The sequence below is a fragment of the Varanus komodoensis genome, unplaced genomic scaffold, assembly GCF_004798865.1.
Source record: "Varanus komodoensis strain SLA01 unplaced genomic scaffold, ASM479886v1 scaffold89, whole genome shotgun sequence".
Lineage (NCBI taxonomy): Eukaryota > Metazoa > Chordata > Lepidosauria > Squamata > Varanidae > Varanus > Varanus komodoensis.
Genome location: NW_025336587.1, coordinates 1,479,570 through 1,499,056, shown reverse-complemented (window position 1 = coordinate 1,499,056; position 19,487 = coordinate 1,479,570). Strand labels below are relative to the sequence as shown.

Here is a 19,487-nt window from a genome sequence, read left to right as displayed (position 1 = left end):
GTGAGGCACTGCAACACCTTAATCCACCAACAGAGTTTTTATTTTAAGAGAGACATTTTCCTTCTCTAGGGCTGAGAAAGGTCCCACCTGATGGACCAAGAGCCAGACTAGGTGGTAGGGTCATATTCATTGTAAGAATCATGAGAACTGCAGTCTTGACTTTAATTTTAGGGGAAGGCCCGTCGTTCAATGGCTGAGCTTTGTATGCAGGTTCAGCCTCTGTAGCCTCCAGCAGGGCTGGGAAAGCCCTCTGGCTGAGATCCCTGGAGGGCTGCTGCCAGCCAAAGCAAGCAACATTGGAGTGGGTGTATGTGTCCTATTTAGGATCAGCCCACTGTATTATTATGCTTACGAGGGTTCTTTCTTTCCTTTGCAAGAAGCTCAAGGTTTCCAGTTTATCTTCACAACAACCCTATGAGGTAGGCCCAGCTGAGAGACAGAGACTGGCTTGAAGTCACCCAGTATGTTTTATAACCAAGAGGGGGCTAGGAAGCAGATCTACTGAATCCCAGTCCAGCACGCTGGTTCTCCAGACCTTGTTGTCAAGAAAGCTGGCTGCTACTGCTGGGCTCTGAGTCTGCAAAGGAAAAGGGGAAGAGCAAAGGGCTGACTGGGCGCTGGGGGCGTGCTGGGGGCGGTCATGAAGGGTCAGACAGTGCACTAATCCATCATGGGTGAAGCCACCCTACAACAAAGGTGGTTGTCAGGATTGCCCTCCAACCTGTGGGAGTCATTCTGGGTATGCACAACCTAGCAACCCATTGTGAGCAACAACCCAGTGGGGGTTGACCGGCTGTGAGAACCTAGGCGGTTCTGGGCTAGTTGGACTCATATCTGACATCTCTCCATTTGCTAATGGACCCTGTGAGGCCCACTTTTTCAAAGACTGGTAAAGCAAAATTGTAGCAGAGCGAATCAGCTCCTCCCTGACCAGGCAGGTGCGTCCAGTGGCCCCATCCATGGTGGCTGGCTGGTCCCGCTCCTCGCCCTTCTTGGGAATGCATTATGCAAAGTAGGAATTCGGGTGGAGAAGCTTTGCAGAAGACACGGGATCCTGCCTCCCTCACCCACAGAGCCCAAGACTACTCCGAAGAAGCTCCGGAGAGCTGCAGACCAGAAGTGAAGGCAAAAGGGACAAGCCTGAAAGCAAAATGGCTCATATTCCAGAAATGCAACCTATTGTACTTTACCTCTTTTACTGCCAAGAATTAAATTTTGGGAGAGGCATTTCATCCACTGAGAAAGGGAGGAATTGCACCATCAAGCAGGGTGGGAAAATTGGTTGGGAGGAAAGGCATGAGATCAGTGAAAAGGGGCAAAGCAACGATGGCAGCGTAAAAGGTTGGATCAGCACCCCGAGATTCAACATCCCTGAACGAGATATAATTTGAGCCAGACTGCAGTACAATTTGGAAAGCAACAGGAAAAAAGAAAAACAAATTTAGCACAGAATCTTTTGTACAGACACTCCTTTTCGGCTGCAGTTTTGCCCTGCTCAAGAGCAGCCTCCTCCCTTCTTTTGGAAGGCAAAAGCAAACAGGAAAGAACCTGTGATAGAATAATTGTTTTACAATCATAGACAAAGAAACAATCCAATACATTCATGGTGTGTATATGTGTGTGTGACGCAGCAATATCTAGCTTGCTGTAACCGGACCGTCTAGAGTTCTGACCTAAGAACTGGCAGGGTAGAAACATAATGATAAGAATAATAATTAAAAAAAAACACTGTAATGTGATGCGAGTCTGTTGCCTTGGAACAACGGGAGACCGGGCCTGTCCTGCAGCGAGAGGCGCCGACCCTGCCAAGTGGGGAGCACTGTGCTTCTAAGACAGGCTGGTGTTAGAGCTGCTCGTGGCGCTGCTGCGCTTCTGAAGGCATCTGATGGTGCTGGGGACTTGCAGCCCAGAGCAGACGTTGAAGCTGCCGCACCAAACCTAATGAGGTGGGGGAGAGAGAGAGCAGGTGGACAGGAGATTGGGGAGAAAAGGAACAAGAGGCAGTCTGATCCAGCATGCAGAGCCTCTTTCGGCCCATGGGCCAAGTCTGAGCACCAGGGTGCCCTCTGGGGCCACATTCTGGGGGTGCACAGGCCAAAGGCAAAGGGGAGTCATCCCAAAGAACCCAACTTATTGTGGTGCAAATCCATGGCCAAGCAGATGGGGCTGAAGGCAAGGGACTGGCTGGCCCATTGGGAGAACCCCAGAGGACAGATTAGGCTAGGTGGTACCCTCCCCCCACCGCTCTAAGCCAACCCTCTTTCCTCAAAGTTGCATCCCAGCACAAATCCTGACCTCGGTCCCAATCCATGCAACACAAGGCTCAAGTTTGTCTGGCAATCTTTTTGCACCCTGGGAAAAAACAAGGAAGCCCTTTTGCTTGACCTCGCTCTTGATTTCATCGCTTCTTAGCTCAGATCGGCTGAAAGGAGAGCCAAGCATCCCCGCGGAGTCAAAACCCCTCATCCCCCAGGATACTGTGCTGTTGGCTGCTTGATCCCTGGAAGGCCAGAATCAGCTCTGCAACTAATTTGAGGAGGAGGGGGAAATGGGCAATTCCAAAAACAGCAGAAGGGGAATAAGACAAATATGCACAAGTGTGTGCAGGGAATCGTGTCTCTCCCAAGGAAAAGAGTATTTTTGCACCACATACAAAACCAAAGCAAGCCGCACACCCTTGGTTTATTCCATTAGACCTGCAAGAGGGTGAAGGAGTCAGGAAGGGGCAGCTTTGAGCACAGGATGCCATGCTTGTAAGCCATCTTAATTCATCTGAAAAAAATATTTTTTTAGGCTGCCACAATACAGTCAAATTATATGCCTTAAGCAATCTTCAACAAGCATCTAAGTTCCTGCTCTCTTTGGCTTCTGAAATGTCCAGTTTACTTCTACCCTCATAAGGACTAGAAACTTTTTAAATGAAAGCTGCCATTCTTTGGGCTGCTGTATTCTTCAGCACAGACCATCAACACCCAAGCTCCCCTCCCCATTCTAAATCACTTACCATGAAAGCTGGAAGAACCGGTTGGGTAAATCTGGTCCGAAAAGTGTGGAGCAACTGCTTAGTTTTGGCATTGTAGAATGAGAGGTAACCTGGAAGTGGACAATATTGGAAGAGATGAGAGAGGTCCATTGGAGGTATAGGGGACAAGTCAGCAGCCAGAAATGTGGCAGCAGGAGGTAGTGAAAAGGTACAGCTAACAACTGTTTGCAGGTCCAGCCAAAGGATCGATCAAACCCAGTCTCATGTTTCCAAGAGGGGACAGCCAGATGTTTCTGGGAAGCCAAGAAGTAGAGCAGGTAGGCAGAGACAACATTTCTTATTAGTAGCTGCTCTCACTTGCCGTCACCTCTTCCTTTAATCCCGAATCACAAAACAAATGGCTCCATGTCATCACAGAGCAAAAATGGAATACCTCTGGCATGCAAAGGTAGACTGCCTCCAGATATGGAGGTTCCATTTACCAAGAATACAGCAAAGAGCCCTGCTAAGTTGGACAGAAAATCCATTCAGTCCAGCATGCAGTTTCTTCCTACAGAGAACTGGGAAACAGGGCACAGGCCCCTACCAAACATCACCCCACTGTCTGCCTCCAGCATCCCTTATTCACAGTCCCTCCAAACATCTATGCTCCACTGGCCACCAGGACAAAGAGCCCCCAGGGCTCTTTTTCTCTTCCATAAGAGTTATCCTGCCGGAAAGCATGGCTCTATGAGGCCTCCAGCCCCGAATTTATTCCACGTAAGGATGTCAGAGAAATCTGCAGCAAACTCAGATGTGTTTGGAATTTTGCATCCTACCAATTCCAAAATGAACCAACTTTCCACACTGGTCCTGCAGGGCTTGCAGACCGTTTTGACTCTTAATTTGTTCATTTTTGTGCAATGTGGTAGAGAAAAAAAAGCAGAATATGCGAAGATGCTGCATTCCACCTACCACCATGCTGCTGAAAAGGCAGAAAAGTTGGAAAATCCCAGTTTGCTATCAAAACCAACTAAGCTTTTGTAGCTGCTATGATTGCAGGAGGGGTGAGCTGGTTTGGCTCAAAGTACACCATTTCTGCATTCTAAGCACCTGGAGCTGCTCAGAGGCTTGGAACAGCGATCAAGCATTTGTTTTCAAGGCCAGTTTATCTGTCCTAAACTTCCTGCAGTAGTTTGCTGCCAAAAAGAAACTTTTAAAGTCTCCTTGCTTTCCTGCAAAGAATAACCCCCCGTAAAATAAATTAAATTTGTATCTGGCCCAAACCTGGGAAAGATAGATGCTGGAACGTGGGGAAGTGCTTTCTGTGCAGAACTGAGGACCTGGGTCTTCCCTTCAGACATTGTGCACTGGGTTCGCCTGATTCCCGGCCCCACTGAGGCTCTGAGCGCCATGCAGGACCAGGGAGAGGACAAGAGCACCGGGATGGGTGTTGCAGGGGCTCACCTTCGTGAAAATTGCAGTACACGCCAATCACGTCCGGGACGGGGACGTCTAAGACTTTGGCTTTGTTGTTATGCTTGGCCGTGAAGCTGACCTGCAACCAGCTGTTGAGGTGAATGCACCAGGAAGAGGATGTTTTGCCCAGCTGGTCAAACTTGCCCAGGGATCGGTGAGCCACCCCGGCGGCAAAGGCTTTGCTGTCCCGGTCGTAACGCACCTCCCAGTAGTGGTCTCCGGCATCGATCAGGGTGTCTCCTGCCGCCAGAGAGCAAAGGGACATCAAAGAAACTGAGGCCAGGGAGGCGAGTTCCCCTAAGTTCCCTTGCTTTGAATACCATGGACCATCAGAACTTGTACGCTCCTTGGGGCAGAGTCCAGCATCTTCATCCTCTGTGAAGCATCATGTACCTTATTTTTTTAAATTATATAATTATATTTATATCCCACCTTTCAAGAAACTCAAGGCAGCTTACATAATTCTCCTTCTCCTCTCAATTGTTTCCTCACAACAACCACCCTGTGAGGTAGGTTGGGAGGAGAGTCTGGGACTGGCCCAGAGTCACCCAGGGGGCTCCATGGCTCAGTGGGGACTAGACCCAGATTGCCTGAGTCCCAGTCCCTCTCTCTCAACCCCTACCCCACACTGGCTCCCCACCCAAACCTTGATGGTCTTATATGTCAAAAATGTATTAGTCTTGAATTGGATTGAATGCATTAAATGCTACATGGTATAAATTTCGACAGGCATTTTGCAATTTAACAATATCAGGTTGGATCTAGATTTGATTGCACCTCCAGTAGGAACACTGAAATCAGTGGGATGGGACTGAGATATGACCAGGGCTTTTTTTGTCATAGAATGCACCGGAACGGCATTCCGGCACCTATTTTCAATAGATTTTATGAAGTGATTTTGAACGGAGGAGCAGATCAGCAGCAAACATTGAGGTGCTATTGGCTGCTATTGTGTCTGCTATCTGATAGTGAGAGATGGCTGCTTAGGACGCTGCTCGGCTTGGGACTGGTGTGTGTGCTAACTGCCGGCGGGGGTGGGGGGGACGTGAGTTCCAGCACTTTTTTTTTTTACAAAAAAAGCACTGGATATGACTAACCAAAGTTCCATTTGTTCCAACTGGTCTGCTTACTCCATACTTCATCTTTGTTCTTCTTGTGCGAAACCTAAGGTCACCTACTTTAAGTCTGACTAGGCTTGGATCCAAGCGCACAGTCCTACCAGCCTTCAACATTTCTCCCACGAGGCTCCCAGCCTCCCTGGATTTTGTTTTATTTGAATTAAAAGCAACACTTTGGACCTGTAAAACCAGTTGCTGCTCTCTGGCACCATCTTTATTTGGGTTCAAAACAGTGACTTTGTGTTTTGGAGCTCAGAGGCCCATCTTGGCCTTGACTTTTGTACCTCAGGCAAGAGACTTTTCTTTCAGCCTTTTACAGAATGACTGGCAACCATTTTGTGAGAGTGCCCCCAACATTTCCCCCTCACTCTGCATGTGCCCACTGACCCACAAAACTTAGCATGGGGATCACTGGAGTATTTCTTGAACTGATATCAAAAAACCACTAGCCTTCCGAACTCTGCCACTACCCAACTCTCTTGCTTCCTCCAGAAAACTTTCTGACCTGGTTCTGCTTGTACTGGCCTGGCTGGACCTGTCCGGAGTGCAAAGTGGAAAGTATTTTTTTTTTTTTAAGTGATGGAAAGCCTTCCTGGAGAACCAACTTGGCTGCTTACCCAGCACCGTGTAGGATTCTGCAGTGAAACGGTCCCTCCCGCTACGGCCTGTGGGCATCCTTTTGGGAGACTGGACACACCTGCAGAAAGGAAAGGTGGGCAGAGATGGAGGAGGTGGGAAGGAATGTCAGAGCAGCTGAGGCTGGCGGGGAGAAATCCCCCAGTCTCCCCCACCCACCTCCTAAATATCACAGTGTTACATATGCACACAGAGCCTGCAAGTTCCTTGGGGCAGAGTCCTAACTTCTAATCCATTCTAAAAGGCCACACAGTCTGATGCTGTTTATATGGACAAATATAAACACAGCACATTTAAGTCAAACCGTGTTTTGCAAGTAAATAAATCCAACTTAGGAGGATTCCCATGAGAAACGGATTGAACAATTGATTGATCATGTGAGATTTTAAATGGTTAATCTATGGATTAAAATTGCATCTGGGCAAAAGAGTTTTGTACTGGTGGCTGCCACGTGAACTTTTGTTTTTTGTCAGTTTTTAAAAATTATTATCAAATGTTTGAAAGTAACAATGAACAATAACACATTTAAGTATTCCACACACGTCAATCTCCCAAGCTCTCTATTTGGTATCACGCATCTTCCTAAGAGTTCACAGCATGGAGTTCTATGGAGATTAGGAAATCTGATAAATAGATTCCATATTCTATTAAAAAACGTTCATTTCTATTTGAGCATCATCTTTATACCCACACAAACACAGCATTCAGATCTAATTATTTTTAAAGGACAAGCAGTACAGAAACCTTTCAAAATAGACATCTTTTGGTAATCTACCCTGCAGGGTTACTGTGGTGTCTGAATGCAGCCACACTAACCAATCTTGTGTGTTTATCACAGATAATCCTTGAAGAAAATTCATGGTTTGTTGGTGGTAAACTATGGGTTGTTTCTGGTTAACAAACCATAGTTTGTGAATTTTTCAACAAACCACTGTTCAACAGCAAGGCAAACTCAAACCATACTTAACCCTTGAATGTGAATTATCTTAACCCAACCATGCTAACAAAGCATGGTCTATTATTCATAATCAACCCATGAAAGGGACCCATGATATGTGAGGAATTGTAAACTATGGGTTGCTCACCATGGTTTGTTAGATGGGTTCATACAACACAATAACCCATGTATCAGCAACAACCTGTGGCTCATTAACAACACACATTCAGTAGCCTTAGCCCTGACTACACTGGTCTGAACCAACCCATTGAATTCCAGGCAATGTACTGCCAAGAAAGTGGGCCTTTAATTCTGACATTAGTGAATTCACCTAATCTGCCCCATTTACTGCACCTCAACTGCCCTTTTCCCTCCAGGCACTCTGGGGGGCTGACACCACTCTATATTTCTGCCCCCTTCATTCCTGCGTATCAGGATCTGAGACCCTGGGGACAAGCGGCACCAGTCTCTCCGCAAATACCAGCAAGGGCAGGAATGGGTCTGCAGCTGTAGGAAGGATCACAGCCCGCACCATCATGCTGAGCATCATTCATGGTGTTTTGGAAGGCTCTAGAAAGGTGTCTCAGCAACACAGCCATGGGCTTCTGACAAGGGAAGCATGAGGAATCAGGGTGCTCGGCCGCCTGAACTCCGACCGACTTTGCAGCCGCCCTGAACACGCCCAGCACTGGCAGGGCACTGGGCCGAGCCTGACACGCTGGCTCCCTGAGCATCTGCAGGCTTCCTCTTGGCTCAGCTCACTTTGCAAGCAGGAGAGCAAGTCAGTGGATGCCAGAGGGATGGATTTTTGGCTCTGCCTCGGGTCCTGCTACACCTTTGCCAGGTATCAAACCTTTGCCTGCTCCCATTTGCCTCTGGACCTTCTGTATTCCAGCGGCCTCCATCTTCTCGCTCTCCATCTCTTCTCCTGGCGGACACCTGCCACCTCCACCCAGACCTGACCTACTAGAACCCTCCCCCCCTGCATCCTCCCAGCTTTGCCACCCGCTCCTTGCAGTTTCTTTCCTCGGATCGGAAGAGCTGCAGCATCACAGCAAACAAATGTTGGAAAAAAGCATTACCTGGCTGGAGAGTTAACGGGAGAAGCGGTACGGCCCTTCCCATCCTTCCTGATGTCCTGCACCTTCCCGCCCATGGCATCCCATTCCACACTGAGGTCTTCCACCTTGAGATTCTGGTGGCTCGTGCTGGCATCCAGGCGGAACATGAAAGCTGACATTGAGGACAATTGTAACCACAACTCAGGAAGTAGCTCCGGTTGGGGCCTTTTATTTACCCCCCCACTCTTTACCCCCTATTCTTTTTTATTTAATCCCCCAGCAGGCTAAAAGTTCGACCTTCCTCTTTTAAAGCCCAGCGACTGGCTCCAGGTTGTGGAGGGCCCTCGAATGGGACACCCCAAGGAGACCCCCCTCAGGGAGCCAGCCTCCTCGCCCCCCGTATGCCCACTGCAACTGCTCCTCCTCCTCTTCCTCACTGCGTCTCTTGCAGGCTTGTTTGGAGGGCAGATCGCCAAGGAGCAGGGAGTCGCGGCGTTCCCTGCTCCTCTTTCACACCACCACCATTGCCTGGCCCAAGCAAGAGGCAGGGAAATGAGCAGGATGTGGCAGGAAAGAGGAGATGCAACTCCAAGGGCTCGGTTCAGCGGGCCCCCATGTGGTTGTGAGTCTGGTGTGCTCCAAATCAGGACCTGCTCTAAACAGCATGCGTTACCTCTCGTTTCCAAGGTGACCGGCTCTGAGAACTCTCCTGCAACAGCCTTGTTGCAAGCCTTGACACGGAAGTTCATATATTTCATGTCGAATTTCAGGCCTGTGGGGGCATTCCCCCCAAAAAGGAGAGACACGGTTGGCCAGACAAAATTTCAGGCACCCCTCTGCTTCCTGCTTTACAAAACCAGATTGTAAGCTAACTGCAGGGAGCCAGAGCAAAGCCCCCGCCCCTTGCGTTTGGCTAGCTTCTGATGCTCCAAGGTAGACTGCCCAAGAACAAGGAGATTCATTTTCACCCACAGAGAGAATATATCTCGTTTCAGCACATGGGGTGTTTTATCCAAGAGCTTTGAACGATTATTACCACTTCAACATTGTTAGAAAAAGGACAGCCATTCTCTAATGATGCTTCTTCGCTGTAACTTGCAGGGAAGACTGTACACAGACTGCTTCCATGACCCATTGGACCAGCCTTGCCCAGGCCATGGGCCACAGGCCTCTGGGTAGCTGTACCCCTTGGTTATGGGGTCGCTGAAAGCAGCTCCTGATTTAGGCTCTCTGTGTTTAAAAGCTGTAGATCAATTAATCAGTGAAAGCTTTACATGTCTGAGGCTACATATCAGTTAATCAGTTAGAAGCTAAATTAAGACACCCGGACTCTTGAAAAGTAACACCTTGCATAACCACTAATGTCAAGGGGAAGCAGTTATAGGAAACTGTCTCTAACTCTAACACAAACTAGGTCTGGGGGACTTCTAGCAAGACCCCAAATGCCACAATAAGCAATTCTTGGAAAATACCAACAAAACACTGAGCTACAAGCCCGCACTAATGACTCTCTAATGGTGCCATGACATTGGCTGATCTGGAACTTCTGGACATGCTTGCCAACCTGTAATCTACAAAGACCATGCCCAAACCTTTGCTTTTTGCCAGCCACGCTGCTGTCCTCTTTTGCAAGCAAACTAAACGGTTTGGTTTAAGTCTTTGCTGGGCATTGTTCCCCTTTTCCTGATGAGTGAGACCCTCTGGGAAAAGACCAAGAACAATTTGCACCAACAGCAGCCTTTCCCCAGTCCGGTGGCTCCCCGCTCCATCTCACCGGAAAGGGTGCACTCGGTTTGCTTGATTCCTTCGATGACCATCCAGGGCTGGTCTTCCTTAGCCCGGGGCGGCCCCTCGAAATTGGTCTTGCGGTACTCCAGCACATAGTGGTCAATCTTGCTGTCTTCCTCCGGCATCCGCCAGACGAGAGTCACGCAGTTGTCCGCCACCAGCGACTCAGCCATGTCGATCTCGGGCGCGCCGGGGACTGGGTTGGGATGCAGGAAAGCAGAGAGGCAGAAGCAGAGCCGGCAGCGGGGAGACCCACACGGGGCCTGTTCCCAGGCCCACCAGCCCCTCCCAGCCCGACTCACGCCCTCCTTTCCTCCACGGCTCGTGGTTCCTGCAGATCCACCCAGCCTGCCCACCTCGCGGCCCCTGATGTTGACCACAGCAGCCACCTGAAAAGTATTGGGCTACTTTTCAACTATGCTTCCTGGTAGTAGGCATATAGTGATGAATAAAGAACACTAATAAACATATAGTGGTAGTAAACTGTTTCAGTGCAGGGCAGCTGTAAATGTATTGCTGTATCTTGGAACTACTTGTCAACTACAAGTTAGTAGTTGTAAACATATAGTGATAAGCATAAACTAATAGTAAACATTTACTTCTAGTAAACTGCTTCATGTACAGTAGCCAGAAGCATATTAATATAACTTAGAACAACTAGTCAAGTACATTTTAGAAGTAAACACATAGTACTAGTAAGCTAGTACTAGGACCACACCAATATTAGTGTAGTAGTAATATACATTATTGTAACTTAGAACCATTTCTCACCTACATTTTAATAGAAGTAAATATATAGGAAGTAGAAATGTAGTAGAAAACTGGTACAGAAGTTGCAAACATGTTACTTTCTCTGGGAGCCTCTCATCAGTGTCTTTTTAGAAATACTACACGTGCAGCAGTAGCAAGTATACAGTATCAGTAAACTAAGAATAACTGTAGTAGCAGCAATCATATTATTCTGTCTTGCAACTACTCAGTAACTACATTTTATGAGAACTAAATACAGTACTAGTAGTGAACATAAATGGAGCAAATTATGCAGGGTTATGAGTCATATACGTAATACTGTACCTTAGATCTACATTCTATTATAGTTTTAGTAACCCTATATAGCATTTGTATCGAACTACAATGAGAAATTTATAAATATACAGCAGGCCTGCAACTACTCACTAAGTACACTGTAGCAGAATGTTGCAGTAGCAAAGAAAACCGAACCAGAATTTTCTCCCCAGATTGTACATTCTGTACAAGGAAGTAAGGCAGCGGACTAAAGAGAAGCTTAAGCGTTAAGGAAGTGTGTTTATCCTGCCACTTAGAAGGAACATTTCGCACCCATTCCTATTCCTTTCTGGTTTTTTTAACAAAAACCAATTGTGTTGTGTAATTTAGAAAGGAACAATTTGTCTGTCCCATTCTTTGATGCTTTAAAAAAACATAAAGAAATGCTGCTTATTGTTTATTGTGTAATTTAGAAGGAAGGTTTGTTTTTGTATTCTTTCCCCTTGGTAGCGCTCCCTGTCATTTTCTGTCATGATGTCAAATCGAGCCACATGCCCTGGAAGTTACACACGTATCTCGTTCACCTCAGGTGCCCGCCTAGCCTTTCCCCACAGAACTCAAAGCCGCGTTCATCCTCACAACAATCCTGCAAGGTAGGCAAGGCCAGGAAAGCGCTGGGGCTTAGGGCTGAGCAGCATCTGAACTGGGGTCTCTCCCCAGTCACTGGCCGCGGAGTTACCTGGTAGGAATTTCAGAGACTGAAGCATTTGCCGCTCCTGGGCGAAATCAACCATCAGGTGGCTCATGTTGTCGCTCACTTTCGCCTTGAGGGACAGCCGGAACGCGGGCGCCATGGTCACACTGCCGGGCAGGGGCCGATGGGAGTGGGAAGGGGAAGCATTAGAAAATGGTCCTCACCGTGCACCCCCCGTACCTCCTGGGTGGGCAAGGGGCTGGAGGAAAGATGGAAGAGCCAAGCAACATGCAAGGATCCCAGTATCTAGACTCTGAGAGAGATCAGCCCAGGAACAACAAAACTCAAAAGTAGGGGAGAAAAGGGAGGCTGGAAAGCATGAGCAAAGTGCTTCTCCCTTACTAGCAGGGGCCAAGGTTGACAGGTTAATTCCTCTCCTCTTAAACGGGGAGGTCTGAGTAGCTTCCAATCACGTGCAGAGTGCCATGGGGTTGCCATGGAACTACAACCACGTTTTTTAGGGAGGGAGGAAATCCTCGGTCCAAGGTGGTGTGATACACCAAGGAAGGCAAGTGTTCCCCTGCACATGTGCAGAGTATTTTTCCTCCTCTCTGCGCCAGGCGTGATCCTCACGGGCCTGGACTTGCATGTGCCATGGGTGCTTCAAGAGAACGTCACACCTCTCCTTCGTTTAGAGCTTAGACACAGCACGTTGGCCTCCTGCAGAACAGGGGCCAGGGCAGAGGCTTGGCAACTCCGGAACTCAGGACTGGTGGTGAGCCGTTGCCATAATGTGACGTCCCAGGGACTCCGCTTGCTATTGGCCCTGCTTTTCACGGAGCAGAAACCTGTGCAGTGAGATGCCTTTACCGGTGTGCAGCATACCTGTCCTTGATCTGTTTAGCAGCCTTGGAAGCAGTGCGAGGAAGACCGAGAAAAAGAGACAGAGAGAGGAAGGACAGACGGAAGGAAAGATGGAAAGAAGAAAGCAAGGGGAGGGGAAAAGAGCAGGAAAAGGGTCAATTTGAAATGGAGAGCATTGCAAGGAAGGCCGGTGACCCCATGCCAGTGGGGGGTCCCGATCCAATGCAGATTTGCTCTGAACTCTATAGGCACTACACATGGCCCTGGCCTCCATCCCCAAAGTATCACCATCATGGAGACCCATGGAAAGCAGCTATAAAGCTCAGAATAAAAGCTGCCACGGATCAGGACCCCCATGGACCCAGAGCCGCCGGCCTTCCTGAAGAGCTGCAGTGCAAACCTGTTGCCAAGAACAGTAGGTCTCCTCACAGCTAAGACAGAGTGAGGCTGCCATCCCTGTTCAGCAGGAAAGCACAAATTCGGCCCCCCAGGATCCCAGTCTGGCCCCCACAGTTTTCCCACAGGGCCTTGATGGTTTCCTTACCACCATGACGGTTCCCACCTTTCTAAAAACATTAACCCTTTTGCTGCTGCAGACCAGCATGTTGTTTGTACCACAACATGCTGGTCTGCAGTCTAATTTCGTCCCCAAACTCTCCCGCTTCCATCCAAACAGTCACCCCTGCCCCCAAGAGCTTCTCCAAAACCCAATTTGGTCCTCCACTGAAAAAGTTCCCCTCCCCCAGCCCATGCAAAGGTTTAATGCATATGCAAATCAAGTCTATGTGCACATTTGCATCTTTTGCCTAACTGAGTCTGCCTCCATGAAACCAAGAGGAAGGAATACGGGATGCTTCTCCCCTCTCCCAGCAGCTCCCCCAAAAAGGCACGTTCGAGCAGCCACCGAGTTTACCTGGTTGAAGTTGTCGTTCTCTGCGCCTTGAAGGGTCTGGTTGGCCGTTTCCAGCAGCTCTTCCGAGCTCTCCAAGGCTTTTGTGCATGTGGCCAGCTGACTCTGAGGCAGACAGGAAAATGCGTTGATCTTACGTATGTGCTCAGTTTCCCCCATGCGCCTTAGCGCTCTGGGCTACTGACAAAGTGATTTGGAATAGCAAAGCAAGAGAGGTGGTGCTGCAGTGGAGCTGCGCTTGCAGGGATGCAGTGCCCAGGTTTTTTAATGACCAAAGTCATCTGCCACCCCCTCTGAGTTTCCTGTTCACCGTGAACATTCCTAAAATCCTCCCAAAAACTAATGGGGCAGGGAATGAATTTTCCCAGCATTGATATATATTTTTCCTGTTGCAGTGCAAATAATTTTCAGGCTGCATCAGACTTGAATGAAGTCATGAAGGTGCAAGAGCTCTGCTCCTGGTGGAGATGAACGATGCTAGAACAAGTTGGATACGGCTTGATGCAGCGATCTTAACCTTCAGCTCAGGGATGTGGGCACAGCGATGGCTGCAGCAAGCTCTTGCATTTCCCAACGGGCCACTTTACTCCTGGGAGGGTGGGTTTAAAAAGAAGTTGCAAAATCATGGCCCACTCAAAAAGAGGAAATCTGTGTGTTGTCATGACCGCAGTGTGGGAAAAAGACTGGAATTCAGAAAGGCCAAGTAAGGCAAGGCGGAGAGCGCAAAGGTTACCTTGAAACTCAACATTAAGAAAACGAAGATCATGGCATCCGGTCCTCTCACTTCCTGGCAAATAGATGGGGAAGAAATGGAGGTAGTGACAGATTTTATTTTCCTGGGCTCCAAGATCAGTGCACATGGGGAGTGCAGCCAAGGAATTAAAAGACGCTTGCTCCTGGGGAGGACACCTATGGCAAATCTAGACAGCATACTAAAAAGCAGCGACATCACCCTGCCGACAAAAGTGCGTATAGTCAAGGCTATGGGTTTCCCAGTGGCAATGTATGGCTGTGAAAGTTGGACCATAAGAAGGCTGAGCGCCGAAGAATTGAGGCCTTTGAATTGTGGTGCTGGAGAAGATTCCTGGAAGTCCCTTGGACCGCAAGGCGATCAAACCTGTCAGTCCTAGAGGAGATCAACCCTGACTGCTCTTCAGAAGGCCAGATCCTGAAGATGAAACTCAAATACTTTGGCCACCTAGTGAGAAGGAAGGACTCCCTGGAGAAGACCCTGATGCTGGGAACAATTGACGGCAAGAGAAGAAGGGGACGGCAGAGGATGAGGTGGTTGGATGGAGTCACTGAAGAAGTTGGCGTGAGCTTGAGTGGACTCCGGGGGATGGTGGAGGACAGGAGGGCCTGAAGGAATGTTGTCCATGGGGTCGTGATGGGTCGGATGTGACTTCGTGACTAGCAGCAAGTGAGGCAAATCCATTGGATTCAATCCTCATGTATTTCCTCAGAAATTCATGGGGAGGTAGATTTAATGACCAATATGAGTTGGAAAGGTGCAATGGGGCCTCCATGTTGAAAGGCAGTCTATCTCTGGATAACAGGTGCTGAAGTCAAAAGATTGGGCAGGGAGTGAGTTTTGGTAGGCATGTCAGAGAAATCCACAGTGATTTGGATGGATCAGAGTCATGAATTTCCGCAGCAGACCAACCTTTTTCTGAGTCACAGGAACTTGTGGTTTGTTTTTCCCTTACTTCCCAGAACTGGGTGCACATTTAGTTGTGCAAACATGCATTTTAAAACAATACAACTAGAAATGTATATTTCCCCCATCAGCTGAAGCACGAAAATGTGGATTTGGAGGGATTTGGACAAATGGACATTATGGAAGGTGCCCGTTTGCATTTTGCACGTGAATGCAAGTTTGGGAAATTGAGAAAAATCACACCTGCCAGCAAGCAGATGGCAGAATGAAAGGCACCTGACAATCCATGAAACACACATGGGATGCACTTATCAAAATCTGCACATCCCTACTTTGGTGGCTTCCTGGGAAAACTAGATGTTGCACCTCAGGCTTGGATTCAGCCAAGAAATACTCCCATTTATACACAATGCCTACTTACCTGCAACTCATACGTCCGGCTGGCCCGATCCTGCTTAATTTTCATGAGCATCCCTTCCTTCACCTCCTCCAACAGGGTAAACAGCGACTGGAACTCAGCTTCAAGGTCTTGGTGCACCCGATCAGAATTGGCCTGGCAGGGTGAAATTGGCAATATTTTCTGCAGTAAGAGGGTGGGAGAACAGGGGCATACCCCCACGCACACTGAACTCACCCTGTGATTCCTTATCGGAGATGCAATCTATGAGAGGGGTTACCAAGGCGATGCATCTCTGTCCCCTCATTCTGTATGCTTCTTCAGAACTAAGCATATACAGAATTTTCTCCAACCATTGATGTGTGGGTGGGGGTGGGGAACTGGATAGGAAGGGGAATGCAATGGAATATGGTGAAGGGTCATGGCTGGCGGGAGGAATGGAATGGCATCTTGCAGGAGAGGGCTTGGCAGGCTGGCTAGCTAGCTGTTGAAGGGGAATGGAATGGAGCATGGCAGAAGATGACATACTGTGGTTACTTGAACACTGAACAGAAACTTTCCCACTGTCCTATTTTCCTGTAAGCCTCACTTGTCTTCTTGAAAATGCAAAGCAGTGGCACAGTTTGGGTTATGAGAATAGTGATTTAAATTCTCATAATGATCATTTGCTTGCAAAAATGGCTACATTTCAGCGGTCCCCTCTTCCAAATGGGTCTTTTAATGCTTGCTTTTTTTTTAAATGCTCAGAAGTAGAGGGGAGTTTTTTGGGTTTTTTACAGCACAAGCCTGGAACTGTTTACTCAGATATAAGTCCTGCTGAGCTCAGTGGGACTTATTCCATTTAGATTGGCAATTGTCTATCTTAGGCTGTGTTTGGTTCAGCTAAAACCTTTGTCTTGTGGGCCAATAGCAGCAGCTGAGGCCATGCCTCTTCTCTCACCCATCCCCTTTCCCAGGAAAATGCATCATGTGCTGGTTTCCTGCCCCACATTTCTGAAGCACAGAGCTGTCCTGAACTGCTAAGGTTCAATAGCTGCATAACACGTGAAGCTCGAATGCACTGGTTTCCCTTGGGTGCTTTTGCTGTGCTCCTCTCCCACTGCTTGAACAGGGCCCCAAATGCTTCTCCCCCATGGAATCCAGCCCTCAGGGTGAAAAAGCCCCCCCTTATTCAAAGGATGGAGGGGGCTGCCTAGCAAGGCATTCTTGCTCTCCTGCCTTTTGAGTTGTTTTTCATGCTCTTATATAGTTTTATACTCTGGGAAAATGTTATGGCATTTTATTGAATTATTTTTATTAATTCCACCCAGGGAGCTTTGGCTATTGGGTGGTATAGAATAATAATAGTAATAGTAATAATAGTCTGTCATTCTCTGAAGTTTGTTAGTTGACATGGTGTGAATTGCCTTCCAGCCAAAGTGGACATAACGCTACCTCCACATTTTGGAGCATCTGTTTGAGCACGTAGATGAAATTCTGGATTTCCTCATTCTTCACAGCAAGAGTGGTGATGATTTTCCTCAGGGCATCCTGTGGGGAAAGAAGCGGCATCTGGGGTCCAAGGTGCTTTCTTGCTTTCCCTGCCTGGATTCCAGGCTAGGGCTTGTCTCTTGGAAAGATGTGTGTACTCTGTGGAAACAAGGAGGGGAGGCTCCAGCCCCCAGTGGGGATGCTCCTTGCAGCCCTTCAGAATCAGGGGATTATGGGTATCTATGCTGAGCTGAATGAGTGCAGAAACCCCTCGGGTTTCCCAGACTCTATCCCCTGGAATAAATACCTCGTAAACCCCTTATCTGAGCAACTAGGAACTTGGAGAAGCAGCCACAGAGGGAGGGGCTCCCCAGATACCAAACTGGAGCTCTTTTCTGTCCAGATCAGAGCTCTTTTTTCAGATTCTGATTTTTCAGAATCTGAAAATCTCCAGTTCCTGCATGCCACCTTGGTGCCCTCAGATGGCTTTGCTAGAGAATCAGAATGACAACAGGCAACTATCAGTGCTCATAATTTTATTTTTTTGGGGGGGGTGCAGTGGGGGAACGCTGCCTTTCTACCAAAAAATGACCCTCCGGGTGGCTTCTGGAATTAATTAAACTTGCTCCAAAGCAATATTATTAATATACAATAAAGCCAGGGGAATATTATTAAAACAAGCACCTGCTCCACCACGCCCACTTTCAGGCCAGCGGCCTGCAGAGAGAAGGTTGTTAAGGACACAGCCTGGGCAGCCACCGGAAACTCCCTCTCCCAGGTCACCACCACACATGGCTCTGCAGGCAGCGATCCCCCAAGAAGGACCTCTCCAGAAGCACTGAAATGCCGGGAGGCTGGAGGGAAAAGGTTCCCTTTCAGGGGCCCAGGTTCCAAATTGTATAGGGCTTTACGGTATGGCCGACTGGTTGGTGCTGAACTGGGGCTCAGGTGATCTGGGCTTTAGTCCCTAAAGCTCACTGCATGATTTTGGGTCAGTTCCTCCTGCTCAGCCAGACCTGCCTAGCAGCTACTCCTCCGAAGAGAGGCATCTGCTTCTATTTCACCCGTGGCAAAGGGCTCCTTTGTCAACTAAGCTGGAACCCTGAATCAGCTTTCATTGTTGCACTTTGGACCCCCTTGAATACAGTAATAGAGAGCCTTTCTATGGTCATACACAGAGTACATGTCCTCACCTCCTCATCACTAAGTGCTAAGCACTGTTACCATTCTATCTCGGGCCATAAAGTATTGTTCCACCATTGCATTATAAGGTTCTAGTCCTCTTGGTTCTGAATAAAAGGCAGTTTTAAACAAGAGCACAGGAAGCTACTTTAGAACAAGCCAGGGGGTCTTATATATGGCCTATCATGATTAGCAGCAGCTGTTCAGGATTTCAAAGAAAGGTCTTGCCCAGTCGAGCCATTCTGCAAAGCACACAGGTTGTCTGCCATTCATTAAGTTGCTTCTAATTCTCCCTGGCCCTTCTATACCTTGGTACGACAGCTTGAGGCCTGCGGGCTTGTTTCCTCCCATAATCCCTGCACCTAGAAAAGTAGCACATCATGGAAATGTCTGGGACAAATATCTTCTCCCCTGCAGGAAAAGCTGCAGACAAGCAACAGAGCAGCTCCTCACACAAACAGCCTCTCAGGTTCACTCCCTGCTGACTCCGGCCAGGCTTGATTCAGTCCAGGGTGGCGCTGAATATTCTCAGCACAGGCTAGTTTTCTATCCCCAAGGCTGCCCTCTCTCCACCTCATCTCCCAGTGGCTCAAAAGCCCCGCCATTCCTTGAAAAAAAATCACCGGGGGGGGGGGGAATGCCAGCTCCTCATCCCCACCTGTGTCTGAGCTCAATCAAGAAGCACCTGAGCAAAGAGGCACAACTCAGCGGAGTGCTCACCCGTAGGGAATCTTCCACAACGCCCCACAGCCCCCACATGCACAGCCCCACTGCAAAGACGCTGACACACCGCTGCCCGCAGCGGTGGGAGGAGACGGGCCGCCGCCCTCTGAACACACCCTCCCCTCGAAGCACAGTGGCTTGGCTGAGACGCAAGCGAGGATGACAAAGCAGGGGCGAAGGAGCAGGGAGGGGCCGGAGGCATGGGGCTTGAGAAACGGAAGAGACCCACTGCAAAGCTGACCTTGCAGCGGGTGCTCTGGACCCTCTCCGGGACCAGGAAGGATGGAGATTTGGCCTTAGGAGCCTCTTTTTATCCCTTTGGTCCAGCGGCAGCAGCAGCATCCTTCCACCTCCTGCATCCCTCCTGCATCAGCATCATTTACCTTCTGGTCCCCCATCTTCGGATCTCCAGAGACAGCTGAGCTTTCACTGCCCTTCGCGGGGTTTGGAAAGGGAGCAGGTCCGGGGTCACCCGATCCCTCCCTCCGGTGGAATTAACAAAGCTGATGGAAAAAGGAGCTCAGGAGGAGAGCTCCTGAACTTGCTGCCCTTCCCCTCTGCGCAGCTGTAAAGGCATGCTGGGAAACGTAGTCCGGCAGAGAGC

At 48.8% G+C, this 19,487-nt stretch overlaps 1 protein-coding gene across 1 annotated transcript; it reads right to left on the bottom strand.

Moving 5' to 3' along the window:
* Positions 1 to 1,827: 1,827 nt before the first annotated feature.
* Positions 1,828 to 19,281, bottom strand: FSD1 (fibronectin type III and SPRY domain containing 1). Its single transcript, XM_044417597.1, has 13 exons — positions 19,267 to 19,281; positions 16,943 to 17,038; positions 15,533 to 15,664; positions 13,458 to 13,559; positions 12,566 to 12,588; positions 11,726 to 11,847; positions 9,968 to 10,177; positions 8,867 to 8,965; positions 8,215 to 8,365; positions 6,177 to 6,256; positions 4,430 to 4,681; positions 3,005 to 3,093; positions 1,828 to 1,938 (listed from the first exon to the last, which is right to left on the bottom strand). The coding sequence occupies exons 1-13, from the start codon at positions 19,279 to 19,281 to the stop codon at positions 1,828 to 1,830; spliced, it is 1,482 nt and encodes a 493-aa protein (XP_044273532.1).
* Between the last annotated feature and the right edge of the window lie 206 nt (positions 19,282 to 19,487).

Bases quoted from the DNA above. Each gene is read 5' to 3' on its own strand.
- FSD1 (XM_044417597.1), bottom strand. The intron at 13,560-15,532 runs GTAAGTAGGCAT...TGTCTGCCTCAG, and splicing joins GCCGGACGTATGAGTTGCAG to AGTCAGCTGGCCACATGCAC. The intron at 6,257-8,214 runs GTAATGCTTTTT...TCCTTTCTGCAG, and splicing joins CCCGTTAACTCTCCAGCCAG to GTGTGTCCAGTCTCCCAAAA.